The sequence below is a fragment of the Arachis stenosperma genome, chromosome 6, assembly GCF_014773155.1.
Source record: "Arachis stenosperma cultivar V10309 chromosome 6, arast.V10309.gnm1.PFL2, whole genome shotgun sequence".
NCBI classification, from domain to species: Eukaryota; Viridiplantae; Streptophyta; class Magnoliopsida; order Fabales; family Fabaceae; genus Arachis; species Arachis stenosperma.
Genome location: NC_080382.1, coordinates 6,651,056 through 6,669,502, shown reverse-complemented (window position 1 = coordinate 6,669,502; position 18,447 = coordinate 6,651,056). Strand labels below are relative to the sequence as shown.

Genomic DNA, 18,447 nt, shown 5'->3' with positions numbered 1-18,447 from the left:
TTTGAAGGTATCCTTCACATCATCGTGGGTATAAATGACTTGATTTGTCATCTAGAAAAATCATCATTAGCTGTCATGTCTTATTTGATGAGACACAATTTTTCTTTGCAAAGTACATACTCCTTAAAATCACACTTATCTATTTTTGGACGATGAGCCATCTCCCTACGTGGTCTATCATTTCACTACTCCAACAAATTCACCAGTCGCATCCCTTCTTACCACTCTTGAGCCTATCTTACCGAGCTCAGCTTCTACTTTCACTCTCCCACTTATTTCTCTTCCTCGCCCAACTCCAATCTCTCAATCTAATCTACCCACAGTACCTGTTACTAGGAGTCAACATGGGATTTATAAGCCTAAGAAGTCTTTCAACTTTTCTACATCAGTGTCTAAATCCCCTTTACCCCGTAATTCTGTGTCTGCTCTTCGTGACCCAAATTAGAAACTGGCTATGGATGATGAATAAAATGCTCTTATTGACAATAAGACATGGGAGTTGGTGCCCTCATCCTCCAAATGTTAATGTCATTCAGTCTATGTGAATTTTTGCTCATAAAGAAAAATATGATGCTTTTGAGATGCATAAAGCTCGTCTTGTAGGTAATGGTAAAACTCAACAGGTGGATGTGGACTGTGGTGAGACGTTTAGTCCGGTAGTCAAACTGGCAACTATTCGCGCAGTTCTCAGTTTGGCTCTTTCGAAGGCTTAGCCGATTCATCAACTTGACGTCAAAAATACTTTTTTACGTGGCGAACTCAAGGAGACTTTTTACATTTATCAACCTTTGGGGTACCGGGAACCCAATAGATCTGATTTGTGTGTTTGCTGAAGAAATCTCTTTATGGGATGAAACAGGCTCTGAGGACTTGGTATAAGAGATTTGATGACTATGTCCATACTCTTGGGTTTTCTCATAGTATTTCAGACTATTCTTTGTTCATTTATCACTGCGCTACTTCTATGGTTTATCTTTTATTGTATGTCGATAATATTATTTTGACTGCTTCCTCAGATGAGCTCCGTCAATCTATCATATCTCTTCTTAACTCGAAATTTACTATGAAGAACTTGGGTCTGTTGAGCTATTTCCTGGGCATTGCAGTCACTCGTCATACAAGTGGTTTATTTATATCTCAAAAGAAATATGCTGCTGAAATCATTGATCGAGTCGGCATGTCATTATGTAAGTCATCTCCTACTCCAGTTGATACAAAATCGAAACTCGGTGATACTACAAGCAAACCTTTTGAGGATCCATCTCTTTATAGGAGTTTTGCAGGGGCACTTCAATACCTTACATTCACGAGGCTCGATATTACTTATGCGGTGCAACAAGTATGCTTATTCATGCATGACCCACGGGAGGAACACATGCACGTTCTTAAGCGCATTTTGCACTAGATTCAGGGTACTATGGATTTTGGTGTTTATCTTTATTCATCTTTCACATCTACTCTTATTTCATATATTGATGCTAATTGGGGTAGGTGCCCCGATACATCGCGTTCAACATCGGGTTATTATGTCTTTCTATGCGATAACTTGATCTCTTGGTCCGCTAAACGTCAAGCTACTTTATCCCGTTCTAGTGCAAAGGTTGAATACCGAGGGGTTGCCAATGTGGTTTCTGAGTCATGTTGGTTGCAAAACTTGTTGTTGGAGCTTCATTGTCCTATTTAGAAGGCTACACTGGTGTATTACGATAATGTTAGTGCCATATATCTTGTTGGTAATCTTGTTTAGCATCAACGCACTAAGCATATTGAGATGGATATACATTTTGTACGGAAAAAAGTGGCTCGTGGTCAGGTTCGTGTGTTACACGTCCCCTTGCGGTATCAGATTGTAGATATATGCACCAAAGGTCTTCCATTGGTGTTATTTAAGGATTTTCGGGACAATCTCAACATTCAGCGACCTCCTGCTTCGACTGCGAGAATGTGTTAGAATATATGATAAATATATTCAGACCGATTATGTATATCATCTTGGTTAAGTGTATATTTAGTTTTCCTATTTATAGCGTAATTATACTCTTGTATTTGGGGTATATAAATGGATTATTCTAATGAAATGGACGGGGGGATTAATCTCTTTCAGAGAGAATTGGTGGTAACGTGTTGGCCTTAAGCGAATAAGTGTTGCAGCATGTATAATGGCATGCTCCAAATAGAGGTAGGGAGATTTGTTCTCATAAGTAAGAGTCTAGCAATCAATTGGAGTCGTTTAATAAGTGACTCTGTTAGTCCATTTTGTATATGAACATGAGCTACTGGATGTTCAACATTTATACCATTGGCCATACAATAAGTATAAAAAACTTAGAGGTGAATTCATCAACATTATCAAAACGAATTATTTTGATTGGATTTTCTGAAAACTGTGCTTTTAATCGAATAATTTGAGCAAGTAATATTGCAAACGTCAAGTTGCGAGAAAATAATAAGCACACATGTGATATTATCTTGAAGATGCATCTAATAGGACTATAAAATATCTAAAAGATCCACATATATCACCTTGAATCCTTTCTAGAAATTCAGGAGACTCAAATCCAATATTTACTGGTGATGACCTTAAAATTAGCTTTCATTCAGAACATGCAGCACACCAAAATTCACTAGATTTAAGAATCTTTTTGTTCTTTAACGAATGTCCATGAGAATTTTCAATAATTCTCCGTATCATGGTTATTTCAGGATGACCCAATTGATCATGCCAAATTATAAATTCATTTTGGCTAATATGCTTCTGGTTAATAATGACATGTGATTCAATTACACTAATTTTAGTATAATATAACCTATATGAAAATGGGGGTAACTTTTTTAAATTAACCTTTTTATTTAAATCATGAATTGTGATATATAAGTACTCGTGATTTCTCTCATTTTACGGTTTCAATATGCCCATTTTGACGAATATCTTTAAAACTAAATAAGTTCCTTAGAGACTTAGTAGACAACAGTGTATTATTTATTATGAATTTTGTTTCTCCGAGAAACAAAATTATAGCTCTTCTGGAGCCTTCTATCACATTGCTTGAGTCAATAATAGTATTAACACATTTTTCTTTTGGTACAAGATGAGTAAAATATATATTACATTTGAGAATAGTATACGAACTTGCAGTATCCGCAAGGCAAATATCTTCATTATATGTCCTTATCATTTTCTTCCAAGACAAATAATAATAATAATAATAATAATAATAATAATAATAATAATAATAATAATAATAATAATAATAATAAAATGAGTAAAAATACATGCACAATAAAATTGTATTCTTGATTGGAATTATTTTTTAAGAAGCACTGTATATAGTATCATATATTAAAAATTTTACTATTATTATTGTTATTATTATAGAACTTGATATATTTAGTGATTTTAAAATTCTTAAACATAAACATTAATATTTTATTAAATATTATTTATATATCATATTTGAAATTTAAATACATAGAAAATAAAATTTAATAAGAAATTTTTTACATTATTTATTTACATAAGTACTTAACGAACTAAAATATTAAACTTTTCTATCATTGATTAAATGACCAATATTTCCTTCAAGATCCTCAAAAATACTTTGCTTTAGGAAATAGGGCAGTGCCAATCGGGCGTGCTTCATGATTTCTTAAAGGCAATTCATTGTTTCATTCAATAACAAGAATGTAAGAAATTAGTTCAAAATATTTTTTAAATTCTTTTTCTCGATATTGCTGCTGCAGGAGCATAATCGAGCCATGGAAGGTCAAGAAAGTTTTCTCTAACATGTCATTATCAGTTATCTTTTTCCCACATAATTTCATTCGTGAGCTAATTCGGAACATTGTTGAATTATATTCATTTATGAATTTAAAATCCTGTAAATGCAAGTGTGTCAACTTATGTCATGTTTGAGGAAGTATCACTGTCTTTTGATGATTATACATTTCTGCAAGGTTCTTTCATAGATCTGCAGGATCTTTTAGTGTGAGATATTCATTTTTCAATCCTTCATCAAAATGACGACGAAGGAAGATCATGACTTTGACTTTATTCTTTTGGGATGTTTTATTTTCAGCCTTAATGGTATCTCCAAGATCCATTGAATCGAAATGAATTTCAGCATCTAATATCCATGATAAATAATTGTTTTAAGATATATCAAGAGTATTAAATTTAAGATGAGAGTTTTGACATAATAAAATTTTATTACTCGAATTTTCCTAAATTTTAATCAGAGACTCGTATTGATAACGTGTTGTCAAATAGATAAATAAAAAAGAAGAAATAAATATAAAATAAAAAAGTATAAATAAAAAATTTTAATATTAATATTCACTAATATTATTATCTTAATATTATTAAAATGATTATATATTCACTACTTCATATGTTGATGAGAATACATATGTGTAGAGAAGTGTTTTTATGTTTGTGTTTTTATTCACTACTTTATATGATTCATATATATATTTTAAGCCTTACTTTTTCTATTTATATACATACAAAGTCTAACTTTACAATCTTCATTAATTAAATTTGTTTTGAGAGAGTGATTCTTTCAATATTAAAAAACTGACCGGTCCATTTAATGAAACAAGTCATACTTTATTGACAGGCATCCATAATTCCATATCACAACAGTTGTTTTTTTTTTTCAAAAAACCCAATATCCTGCTCTGACTTTTGCACAAATTAGAAATCCCAACATCCATAATAAAGTGAAAAGGAAAGATGAGGGATTGAGATAAATTGGGGAAGAAGGGTATTTTTTTTCAAAAGAGCGATTTTAAAATTAAGATAAATTTTAGGAATGATTTTGTATGCAAAAAAATGTTGAGAATGAATAAAATTTTTTGCCTATACCTTAGAGACTAAAATCATACTTAACCCAAAATATTATTAGTTCACACTATCGGGTTGTCAAAAAGTGTTGCTAGACGCCAACCTTGATTAATAAATTTAATATAACTTATTTGCTACCCACTTAGTATTGAACCTATGAGGTCACACAATAACGAGTGTTCTAATCTTTGGTAAAGAATTATTTAATTAATATTTTAATTTAATCAAATAAATAATTATATTAATTCAAATAAAATATTATTATATTCTTTGCTAGCACCATAAATATAATAATATGATAATTGAGAATATTAAATAATTAATCATTTATTCTATGATAAATTTTAAATATGAATAAGAAAACACAACAATTTTTCTTTTACCTCCACATACACAAAATAGTCTAATTCTTGGTGAAGAATTTCTAGTGCAAGGAGTTGCAAGAGGTTTCTCAATTAAATCCATTGGTTAAGGAGTTGACAATAAGGATCAGTCTCGGTGTAGATACATAATGCCTTCATACTATCGAAGGAGAAAGTCTTATTCACTAGCGTACTTAAGTATTGACATCTAACCTGTCTTATTTCGATAAAATTTTAAGTACAAAATAGATAAATAAAATTACTTTATTACTTCCACTGTGTGTTATGAACACTTTGTAATCATACAATGTACGACCATAATCAAATCATTTACATTGTAAACGAGATAGAGTACGACAAATTCAAATAAGCTAGATAAGAACCTGCAAGTGTTAGCATTCCTCAATATAATTGAAGCAAATCATGGGAACCAATGCCATATTTGTCTGGATCTCCCTGTCATCTTTCAGCCAGTCTGGTGTCATGGCCTACAAATCTGAGTCATCAAATAATGTTCATCGAAACTGTAAAATGTTCAAAAAATTTTTAATCATGAAACAACATTATACAAATAACTTTATTCATTTACTATGAAATAAAAGAAAATTTTCTAACCTCATCGAACGTCAACTAATCCAACCAAAGACGCTAGTGAAGGAGTCTTCCCTCAAAGTGGTCTATACTCTGTTGGGCCATACTTATCAACCTATCGCCATGTGCAACAATAACAAGTTATATATGACTCTATGCGAAAATAATATTAACTATTAAGAAAGACGACATGAGAAGCTAATAAATGTATACCTCATGGCCAACGAAAAAGTCAATATTTTTCTGTCAGATGGGCACCATGCCGGAAAATAATAGTATATCCATGACATAAGTAGCGACATGCATCTTGCAATGTCTGTCGTGGATCGATGTACTATAGAGCATAACGAGTAATATGTCCATGCAAGCACAGCGGATTCCCAAGATAAATTGCGACACTGATCAAAGTCAGCCAACAAGAGAAGGCACCCAATGTCCACCTGATTGTTCGACTTATCTATCATCAGATAACCCCTATCAATAGAGGATGTAACACCTCGTGTACTGACGAAAAATGGTCGGATTTGCCTCAACTAGAGTATGCTGCACTCTCTCCCTAAGTCATGTCAGTTTGATCGAAAGCGACTCCTTCTTTTGCTCCTCCTGCTGAGTATGAGGAGACCTAGCATCAAAAAGCTCCTCTACCCAATCCCACGTGGAGTGTTGATACCATGTCTGAAACTCCCTCAAGCAATCACCCCCTGCCTCTCCATTGGTGCGTAACCTAAGGTGGTACGTCACATCTTGCAAGTTGATGGTCCACTCATCCTAAGGCAGGTGGAAAGTGTGGGTCTCCGGACCAACGCTCCACGAATACAGAAATCAGGGTGTTGTCAAATATAAAATATTTAAGCTGCACTGTATCGCCAAAGCCAGCCTTCTTAAATAAGAGAATGGCGTCCGATGATATAAGGGTATGACTAACTCGCCTAGAAAGTAGGAGGCGAGACATTTGTTAAAATAAAAATAAATTAATTAATGATATTTAAAAAATAAATTTTTTTATATAATAAATTTACATTATAATAATATTAACAATAACATCTACATTAAAATGACATTTATAAAGTTTAATAGCAAATTTAATTCCTAAAGTTTTAAAGTTCGTTAATAGTAAATTAATTCCTAAAAATAGGTAAAAAGAAGTATAATACTAAACTACAAAATAAAGTCACCCAAATTTAATTCTTAAAGTTTACTCTAGCATACATATTAAAATAAAATTTATTAAAGAATTATTTCAAATATAGTAAATCCATTATCATTTATTTTCTAAATAAAATTTTTAAAATACTCCTTTGAAAAAATCCTAATATTCAGTAAAACAAATTCCTAAAAATAAATATCAATAACTAACAGAAATTAAACTAGCACTTAATTAAAATTATGTTCCTAATACAACAGCTATTCTAATCATACATATTAGAATAAAACCAATCAAATATTTCAATAAAAACTCTTAAGAGAGAGAAGAGAAGTAAAAACGTAGTGAAAATGACAAATGACTTCCACTGGAAACAAATTATATATAAGCCTCATTTAAACATATCTCATTTATAGAACAAATGATTTGATTATCAACATATCTGATTTATATGCTCTGTGTCTACGTTCACAAGAGTATGTGTCTTATCTCAAATCGTTTATTCGGCAAACAAATAAGTAATAGGACAAAAAAGGTAAATTATATTTAACTTACCTATTTTCGTAAATAAAATATTTAAAATACTTATTTAAAACAAATCCAGCATTGCATTATAGAAAGGTAATTTTAAAATTGAAAAACAAAAGATAAACAAAAGAATAAAGTACTGTTTTAATATAATTTCTTGAAACAAAACATTAGGCAAGTTTTGTAATGACTTTTGGAGAGGCTATTGGTTCCCCTCTCTTAGAACTAGTCCATCAAATCCTTGGCCCAAAATCTAAATCCTACCAAGAAAGAAAGAATGCTGTGAAAATTATATTAAAATATACTTAAGTTTTTTAAATTTTGTCACGCTATACTCGAACCAGTGAAGTAACATGATTTTATTACATGAAGGGTATAACATTTGAAACTTCCAAGGATGTCCCGGCCAAAATACAAAGCTCCCAAAGATGTATGGAAGTAGCTGTAGCACGACATGAAAGAAAATTTCAGGCTGCCGTAACAAGGGTGCGGTGGAATTGAGGTGCATAGCAGATTAACTTGGCTGACAAACAGCAATTCAGAGTCACGCAGAGATAATTTGGCTGCCATTGAAACACTTCTATAGGCAACTCACAAACTAAACAATGTTCAATGAGTAGGTCAAGATACGTTGAATGGAGTTGTTTTCCCAAGGTTGTGGTTTCCGATAGTTTCCATGAAATTTTAACATGAAATGATCTCATGAATTTATTCATGCTTTTACAAAGATTAACCCTTGTGGTCGGCAGCAGTTATGTGCAACAATAAACCCAGTCCAAAAATTTTGTTCCTGAAGCTACCGGTGCTATCTTTCAATCACACGCCTACTATTTTTAAATTCGCCAAAATCCTTCTCATCCATACCATATTTATTGAACTGTCCTGCGCTACGCCCCCTGTCTTCAAACCTCCGTGAATTTCGGTCACTACCTCGAGACCCTCTACCATTACCAAACGACTTCCCTCTACCATTTCCGTAGGAAGTAGATTTATCAAAATCTTCAAATTTTTTCCAACTACGGTCATTTCCCTGTGAGCCTCTACCATTCCTATAAGAATGTTGGGACGACCCACCATAATCATCCCGGAACTTATTTTGACTGCGACCGCCAGTAGATCCAGACTTCCTGTATTCAGTAAAGCTCCTTTTCCCAGAATCAGGCCTAGTTCCTTTATTTGGTCTGGATGAATCATGTTTATTCCCTTTATTTTTTCTTGAGGAATACACATCATCTAAGTCATCATCGTCATCAGAGAATAAACCACCAGCACCAACATCATCTTCATCAGAATCAGAACCAAAGCTTAATTTCTTAGTTGGACCTCTGCCCTTTCTTTTCTGGTTGGCACTATAAGCATGGCTAGATTTAAAATTGGAATGAATGGCCCGTTGTTCTGTATCCAAATCAAGTTCATCATCCTCAGAACCAGAGAATGGATCTCTTGATCTCATATTTCTTTTGGAACCTGTTCTGTTACGTGCATGATTCTTATCATATGTGTCTTCAACATCATCTAAATCCGATGAGCCTTCGACTTCAGAAAAGTGATTTCTAGATGGTTGCACTCTTGTACTACTACTATGAGTTTTGGATTCTAGCTCATAGCTATCTATATCATCGTCATCTTCATCCTCAAAATCATCAAACCCTACTCCGGGTTTAAGAGCACCAGGATTAGCATATTCTTCATCATGAGACCCTTGCACTCTGTTGTTTTTTCCAAAATCACCTTCCCACCCTCTATAATTTCCTTGTCGAGCAAGATTATCTGAAGGGAAATCTTCATCTATAGCTTTAGCATCTGCATACTCAAAAGCAGCAACATCTGCACCATCTGATTCGTTGTCATCAAAATCAAAATTCCAAGCATTGGAAACCTCTGGCCGGCTGACCTTATTGAACCTTGGCTTGGAACTGAGCTTGGTATCTTGCATTTGACTCTCCATAAATTCATCATGTGGCCGTTTGCACTCACAATGAAAACATACCACGTTTCTTCTGTAATTTAAGAAGTTGCACCTGCCAGAGAAAAGAAAAGCCGAACTCTATTTTAACAATATATGCTACATAGGACATATAGGCCTCGCATGATTTTTGTTAAGAAAAATTACACAAGCTTTAAATAAAATGTCAAAACAGATACAATCTGCTGGGTTTCTATGCAGTCAATCTTTCCAACACCATCAATATGAGAGAGAGAGAGAGAGAGAGAGAGAGAGAGAGAGAGAGAGAGAGAGAGAGAGAGAGAGAGAGAGAGAGAGAGAGAGAGAGGCAGACTCAAACTTACTGAGGACATTCCCATTCTCCTGGTAATAACTGTCTCTTTGGCCGCTTGGCATCACACTGTAAGCATATAGTATTCTTTGCAAAATTCATGAAATCGCACCTGAGAAGCGTCCAACAACTTCAGTCAACATTTACAACAGAAAAAAACAACCTTTGTATGCTTCATGTTATTCCACATAATCACATCCAATTGATTCCTAGTCAAACTCTAATAGATTATATATCTTCAATTATCAAAACGAGAAGCGGAAGTAAACTATATAACCGATCAGCTTTAAGAATTCTGTCTGCAGATACTACAAATCTACTATGATGCAAATCAGTGGCATGCCCAAAAAATGGAGTTCATATGGTTCACAGGGAGTTGGGGAGTATGCCAAGCATAAGGAAAACATAAGAATATTTCAAACGGACAATTACCTTGAAACTTCTTGCACTGAGGTGGTAAACTAAGTGTTCACTATTGCAAGAAAATTACAAAGATTAAGATAACTTACTTAGGACATAGCCAATCCCCCTTTTTCATCTCAATGTCATCCCTTCCAACACGTTTCTTTGGAGGAGGAGGAGGTTGTTTCACTTTTGGAGGAGGCTTTCTAATTACTGGAGGAGGGAGATTTGGATCAATAGGAACGGAGCTCAACTTAACAACCTCATGAAGCAATTTCCGAACCACAGTTTTGACAGACTTCTGCTTAAGAAGTGACTTATTTGTGACTGGTCCATTTACAGGATCAAAACCGAAAGACAGAAGGATCCGCATGACATCAAGAGTCCGTGCATCATCCTCTTTGTTTGTTAGCAGATATGCTCTATCACAGTTGTTTCTCAAACTGCAGGAACTACAGACCTGATATGAATGAATTTATCATAATCATAAATCATGAATATATACAATTTGTATCCATTTAGATGGCAACAAATTAGAATAATCATACTCACATCTCCTTCGTCAAGGTGAGCATGCTTCCTTAGAAGTTTTGCAGAGAAAACCACCTTCTTGTCCACATTGGGGCAACCAAAACCAACCAAAACCTGAATATCTTGCCTTGACAAGGACCTGAAATCAATCACTTGTTTCAGCAATTGTGATTCAGAACCAACAACACCCCAGTACTAGTATATTATTTAACAAAACAGAGCACTATTAACTACTACATATAAATTGTGCTAAACAACACCCAACATTCTTGAAAATTGTCACTTCAAAGTCAATTTAATTACCCAAAAAGCCAACTTCACAGACAAGCACAAACAAACCTCAAGATGTCGAACCGGTCTTTCCCAAAATTGAGGCAAGCGTCATGAACGCTTTTGAAATCCTTGGTGAAATCAATATCCGAATCGTCAGCAACATCGCCCGGGGCATCGAACCCTACATCTTGGACCATTTTATCCTCGTCCTTCCTCCTGTGATCGAAGTAGTTCTGGTGGACCAACGTCTCCATCAATTGGATCCATTCGGTCCAAGGGTGCACCAATTCTACCTCCTTCTTCACCTCCTCCAGATTCGTCGCCGCCACCGCCGGCTCAGCGGCAGCTGCATCCGCGGAATTAGGCTTGTCATCCTTAGCTGATTCTGAGCTGGGAGGAACGGCGTCGTTTAGAGGGGATTGAGGGTTCTTGGATTGGCGCCAGGCTCGAATGCGTTGCAGGGCTTGGTTCTTTTCGGAACGCTCTTTTTCGATGGCGTCGATTTGGTCGAAGACGAAGCTGAGGCGAGCGGAGAGAGTAGAAGGTTTAGGGTTAGGATCTTGGGAGGTTGAAAATGAATTTGTGAAAGTGAGAAGATGAGAGAGTGAAAAAGAAGAGGGTTTAGGGTTTAAGAGGCGTCTGGTTAGTAAAACAGAGAAAGGGCCATAAGCCATTAGAATGGAGTCTGTCTCAGTGTGTGTTGGTTTCAGTTAAGACTTAAAGAGTCCTCACTCACTCTGCAAGAATGCTTAAACCCTAAATACACTTTTTCTGAGGGTAAAAATGGTATTTTCCTTTAATTAATATATTTACGAGATAAAAATGTTTACTGTTTTCATCTTAGAATCCTTCGGCACAAAACAAGAATTAATGTTATCTTAGTGAATAATTAATGGTTCAGCAGTTATTATTTGGGTTTGTAATAAAAAAGAGAGTTAAATATTTTTGTTTATAATATATTACATAGTACATAACTGAATATAGGTGTGAAATTTTTTAAAAGGGAAGTGAATGTAAGTTGATCTTAGTTGATAATATTTGAATGGTATCTGAACTATATACAGAGACCTTCATCTAATTTTCTTCTTTTATAAGGATCGGTGAATCGAATATCCTCCATAGTACTTTTTTGCCTGAATACATGGATTCCGATTTCTTTTGCAAACGGCTCGACTGGGAACTTTTCTCCTATAAAAAGAAAATGATCACTAGCGGTGCACGAAATCTCTGCATGATTCCATTTGTTTTCTGAAAGTGTCTCACCCAAGTCACATTGTATCATCTGTAGATCAAAGAGAAATATCTGATCCATTTCAGTCCAGAATTCAGGAAAACCTTTCTTGCCATTGATGGTCACGTCGGGGCTTACGAAAACTGTGTCCTTATCCGTCAGGCCAATTGCAAGAAAGAGAGCTATGGCAGGGAAGTTGTTGCGAAACCAGAAAGAAATTGATGCTCCCTTGCTGTGGTGCTCAAACCATGCTGGAATTCTTGACCCGGGCAAAGCAAACCTTGTGTTTCCGGCTTCATGCAGTTCCTATTAGTCATAATTCACAAATTTAGAAGCATAAATATAGTCAGGCACAACGTGAATATCAATGATCCCAGCTAAAATCTAAAATAAAATAAGAAGGTAAAAACCCACATACAGTTGCTTTCATGTGAAGTTGATAGTTGAAAATTATTATATGATGACAATTTAGTCAAACATGTCAAATTATCTAACTATTCTCAGCCATCAGCTTCACATGATGGCAGTTGCGCGTGAGTTTTCACCAAATAAGAAACGAAAAGCAACCTGATTCGTTAACATGCTCGTGCATGAGGGAGTCCAGGATTTGCAGCCTATTGCTGAGAAATGTTCCAAATTTGGTGGAATCCCTCTAATTTCCTCAAGATTTGGGCAATAGTCCACACTAAGCTTCCTCAGAAAGTGACATTCTTTGATGCATTCAGGAAGAAATGTGAAATCATTGCCTCGTAGGTCTAGTTCTTTCACATTAGCAAACCATGCAAGACCTAGAGGGAAAAAATCATCCAACAGATTGCAGCGTGAGATACTTAGATATTCTACATTTGAAGACACCATTGAGCTCACTGTTTCTTCACCCTCTATCGATAGCCGGTCGTTCTCAAATGGTGTGAAAGTCAACATAACCAGTTCAGGCATCATGACAATGGCACTTGGTATCTTACAATATTTATTTTCACTCAAAGTCAACCGCTGCAGCCGAGAAAACTTATGAAACGAAAGTGGCAAAGCTTTTATTCCAGTGTGCTCCAAATGAAGTCCTGTTATCTTTTCCATTTTTTCTAGTATTTCAGGAAAATTCTCAAGACTTGAGCATCCTGAAAGTCTGAGTTCTTCAAGAGAAGGCAAGTTGATGCACGGAAAACTTGTAAGCTTACCGCAACAATAAGCACTCAAACTTTTAAGTTGTTTCAGGAAACCAACTGAATTGTGGACTGAAATTAAATTCTCACAATGCTCAAATGACAACTTTTGTAGATTTGGAAGACCAGATATATCAGGTAGCTGTGTTAAATATTTATTGTTGTCGAAATTCAAAACTTTTAAGGTTGCAAACTTCTGCACAAGAAAAAGAATAGAAAAATCAAGAAACAAGAACCAAATGAATAATCTCAAGTGAATTGATCAACATACAAAATCAGAGAAATGAGTTTATTACCGTTGCCTTCAATAAGCTAGCCAAATAGAGCGATAAGAAGCAACTATTCGGTAACTTGAATATGGAAAGTTTCTTTGGATAAAAATTAGATGGTAAGCATTCAGAAGGATATCTCCACCATTCCAGAACTCTTAAACTATTTGGAAAATGTCTGGGACCTTCAGAAAAATTACCATTTTTTATAATGAGTGTTTTGAGATTTTTCATCTTCTTGAATGCCTTCCCATCCCATTCTACTTTTTCTTCTTCTTCATCCTCGGATGAGGGAAAATTCAGATGAATGATTTCTATTTCGCTAGTTCCCTTTCAACACAAAAAACCACGAATTAACCACAATATATATAGAACTGCTTCAACACACTTTCTTAAAGAAACCTACAAACTGTAAACGGAAGGAAACAACTATGAATTAGTACTAGTGATAAAAGATTGGAAACAATGAAAAACAACCATCTACATCAATCTTACTCACTTGATTGTCTTCCAAAACTTGAACTATATCTTCATGCCACCATAACCTGCTACGTTTCCCAAGCACTTTCGGTGACTCCTGTCGGACAAGTTCTTTACCCATGTGCTCTATCAGGTCATGTAATGTGATCTCACCAAGCTCTCGAATCTTTATGAGAGATTTTTCAACCAAAACACCAATATGATATTTCATACAGGCACCATGATGAGCATGAAGTATATCTTCAACTTCTGCTAATGTATATCCTCTAAAGCAACAAGCAATGTCAAGAAAAACACTCTGCTCTTCTTCCTCCAAAGCATCAAAACTTACTTTAAGTATCTCATGGATGTTCTTATTAGGAATTCTTTCATATTGATTTATTGCAAATTTCCATTCTCTAATACTTTTTCCAAACATGTTGGAACCTATTACTTCTAAAGCCAATGGAAGTCCATGAGCACAAGTCACTGCATGGTTCAAAACATCCACATAACTTGGACTGACATCAATGGTTTTAAAAGCCTTCCAACTAAGCAATTCAACAGAATCTGCATAATTTAAACCTTCCAACTCATATGATCTTTCAACCCCATGACATGTGAGCAAATGTGTGTCCCGCGTCGTAATGATGACTCTACTGCCAGAGTGCCAGGACCAAACCAGTCAGGATTTCCAGCAAGAGCTTGCAATTGCTCCTGTCTGTCGACATCATCCAAAATCAGAAGTATCTTCTTTTGCTGGAGCCTATGCTGTATTATTGAAATTCCTTGTTGAACACTGGTTGATTTAAATTTATTCTCACCTAATAATTCTGAAAGAAGGATATTCTGAAGATGTACCAATCCATGTTTACTTGAACTTTCTCTCACCCTTTGAAGAAAACACAAACCTTCAAAATGATCCGCAATGCAGTTATATACAGCTAGAGCAAGTGTGGTCTTACCTATTCCACCAATTCCATGGATCCCAATCATACAGACTCCATCATTAGATCCAACCTCCAGAAGGGAATTTACTTGCACCACCTTGGACTCCAGTCCAACCGGGTAATCAGCAACCGGCAAAACGCCTCGTCTAATATTTCTCGAGACGACTTCCACAATCTTTCCAATAAACTTGTACTCATATCCATCCCTATTCAACAATCAACATGACACCCTTGTGTTAAGCCATACAAAATCATGACCATGTTGACGCATAACATACTCAATAATCAGTAATTGAAAAAACGGAAAGAGTATACAAAGATAATAAAATTGTGAAAGAATAATAATGAAAGAAAAGAAAAGATGAAGAAATTTTATTGATTGTTGATTGATTGAATTGAACATGTGTTGTAAATTATGAGGGTAAAACTAAATATATATAGAGCATTGTTCTATGAAAGATAAAAGTAAAGATAAGATAAGAAGAGAAGATAACATAAAGATAAGATAAAATAAATTAATAAAGACTAAAATTAGAACTGAATTTATGTATTCTATTGGGCTGAATTTGTGGGCCACAAGACTTCTTTATTGTTATCATGAGCTAATATAGAAGAGTAGTTTAATACGCCCCCGCAAGCTGGTGGATGGAAGATGTCAATAATCCACAGCTTGGATAAGTTCCAATGAAATTGTTGAGGAAGACGCGTCTGACGTAGTGACGCGGAGGAAGATGCGTGCGGCGGAGCTTGAGCTGCCGGCGACAAAAATATAAAAGGAGATGTTGTACTTGAGCAGCGATCTTCAAAAAAATGCATGCAGCGGAGCTTGAGCTGCCGGCGGCAAAAATATAAAAGGAGATGCTGTACTTGAGCAGCGATCTTCAAAAAATGCGGCAGCTGAGCTTGAGCTGCCGGCGGCAAAAATATAAAAGAAGATGCTGTACTTGAGCAGCGATCTTCAAAAAATGCACGCAGCGGAGCTTGAGCTGCCGGCGGCAAAAATATAAAAGGAGATGCTGTGCTTGCGCAGCGATCTTCAAAAAAATGCGTACGTATGACGCAATAACTTCAAATGGCGCATAGAGCGCGATAAAAAAAGAGGGTGCATGGAGCGCAATAAAAGTGCAGATGAAACTGCTAAAACATATGCAGATTAAACTGCTGAAACAAAATGCAGATATGACTGCTGAAACAGAATGCAGACGAAATTGTCGGAAGAAATGAGGCACAGACGGAATTGCTGGTAAAGAACCGGGGTAACCAAAACTGGGGTAGGATTTTCACTTGGATGCCCTTAACAAAGATTGGTTGGATCTTGAACTGAATTGGAAGATTGCTTATTCATTGTAAGAGGAGGTTGAAAAAGATGTAGGGTGATTTCTCACCGAAAGATGATAGCTTATGTATCCTCTTCAAGGAGGATACCAAGACTCTGATACCATGAAAAAACGGAAAGAGTATACAAAGATAATAAAATTGTGAAAGAATAATAATGAAAGAAAAGAAAAGATGAAGAAATTTTATTGATTGTTGATTGATTGAATTGAACATGTGTTGTAAATTATGAGGGTAAAACTAAATATATATAGAGCATTGTTCTATGAAAGATAAAAGTAAAGATAAGATAAGAAGAGAAGATAACATAAAGATAAGATAAGATAAATTAATAAAGACTAAAATTAGAACTGAATTTATGTATTCTATTGGGCTGAATTTGTGGGCCACAAGACTTCTTTATTGTTATCATGAGCTAATATAGAAGAGTAGTTTAATAGTAATCACAATTCTAGATTTAACAAGGTGATTGTTATGGTGTTCATAGGCACCAAAGGATTGGAAACTAAGGTGTATATTTCAACATGAATTTTAAGATGATGTTCATTTTTAATATTGAAATAGTTATAAAGACTTTTCAATCAACTAAGTTTAATTTAACAGTTGTTACTAAATAGGCCTAGTAGATATGATATGAGTTTCGCTAGGAAAAACAGAGGTTAAGATTAACAAAAAAGAAAAATTTTAAAAATTAATGTTATACTTTTTTAAAGTTTATATTTAAATGTGTTAACATAGTTTAATACAATGAACATAAATTATCATAGATAACTATAGAATTTATTACCGTTTAACAATTAGACAAATAAAAAGGAGAGGAGAATACAGAATACATACCCTTGTTTGAAATGCCAACCGGACAAGTTAGCAGCTTGATGAAGAGCATTCCTCCAATTATGCACAATGTCCAAATTATCCTTGAACCTTTCCTCATGCGTAGCGAGAGCTTCACCATAAGTCCCTCTCTGATGCCTCACATCACTGGGATCCACGCCATAGAAAACCGGCAAAACCAACCTACCCTTGGACTTGACACAGTTGATGATGGTGGCAAGTTCATCCAAGCAAAAAGAGGAAGATGCATAGTTTACAGAGAAGACAAGGATAGCAATCCTGGATTCTTGGATTGCCTTGAGAAGAGAGGGTGTGATCTCGTGCCCTCTTTGAAGGTCCTGATCGTCTATGAAGGTGCGGATTCCCCTGTGAGAGAGTGCACTGTAGAGATGACCGGTGAAACCATGGCGAGTATCGGTGCCCCTGAAACTGATGAAAACATCATAGGTCCATCCATAGCTGAAGGAAGAAAAGGAACAAGAGAAGCTAGTTGATCCACCACTCATTGTCGAGAACTAGCAGCGTTGTGTGATGCTGATATACAAAGTAAAAACTAGGAGAAATTCTTGGCAGTGGAAAGAAGAATAGAAAGTGGATTCATCCTTCAGCAGGGATAGAGACAGGAGTTGGGATTAAACACATGTTCCAATATATATATATATATATATATATATATATATATATATATATATATATAAGAAGACAAAAGAGACACTAAAAAAAGGAGAAAGTCATCAGATTTTGTGATTTTTAGTCATTAATTAGCCATCAATAATATTTTTAATGGTATGAAATTATATTTAATAGTGTAAAATTATTCAATTTTCTTTTAATAATTAAGTATTTATTAAAATTTAACAAAAATGCTAATCTCCTAGCACTCCTCAAAAAAAATATAAGAAGATAAAAGATGTAAATTAGAGTAATGTAGTCCCCAAATTTCTACGAAATAATCCCTCTTTTAAGAAATGTCTTAAATTCTTCAAATTGAATTCCATACATTTCTAGGGCCCCTAACTCAACTTCATGGTAGAAATGGCAAAACTCCTCCAAACATAAAGATCTATGTGAAGATTGTTCTAAATAGGAATCTAAAGAGGGAAAATTTTTTCCAAGAATGGAAATGGAGTAAAATTCTCCCAAAGCAGTAGCAGAAATTTGAGTAAGAACCTGCCCGTCCTTGCTAATTTTTAAATGAAGAGTATTAGGGATAAGCAATTTTTGTGATTTGTAGCTATCAAATAGTCATCAATGAT

At 35.0% G+C, this 18,447-nt stretch overlaps 2 protein-coding genes and 1 pseudogene across 2 annotated transcripts; 1 reads left to right on the top strand and 2 right to left on the bottom strand.

Moving 5' to 3' along the window:
- Nucleotides 1-1,063: 1,063 nt before the first annotated feature.
- Nucleotides 1,064-1,951, top strand: LOC130933557 (uncharacterized mitochondrial protein AtMg00810-like). Its single transcript, XM_057863188.1, has 3 exons — nt 1,064-1,339; nt 1,406-1,627; nt 1,748-1,951. Exons 1-3 carry the CDS (start codon nt 1,064-1,066, stop codon nt 1,949-1,951), a joined length of 702 nt encoding a protein of 233 aa, XP_057719171.1.
- Nucleotides 1,952-7,812: 5,861 nt separating this feature from the next.
- Nucleotides 7,813-11,626, bottom strand: LOC130932844 (uncharacterized). The gene is made up of 5 exons (XM_057862278.1): nt 11,017-11,626; nt 10,699-10,816; nt 10,254-10,606; nt 9,758-9,856; nt 7,813-9,489 (listed from the first exon to the last, which is right to left on the bottom strand). Exons 1-5 carry the CDS (start codon nt 11,622-11,624, stop codon nt 8,274-8,276), a joined length of 2,394 nt encoding a protein of 797 aa, XP_057718261.1. The 5' UTR covers nt 11,625-11,626; the 3' UTR covers nt 7,813-8,273.
- A 174-nt stretch (nt 11,627-11,800) lies between these two features.
- LOC130932843 (TMV resistance protein N-like) lies at nt 11,801-17,812 on the bottom strand (annotated as a pseudogene).
- Between the last annotated feature and the right edge of the window lie 635 nt (nt 17,813-18,447).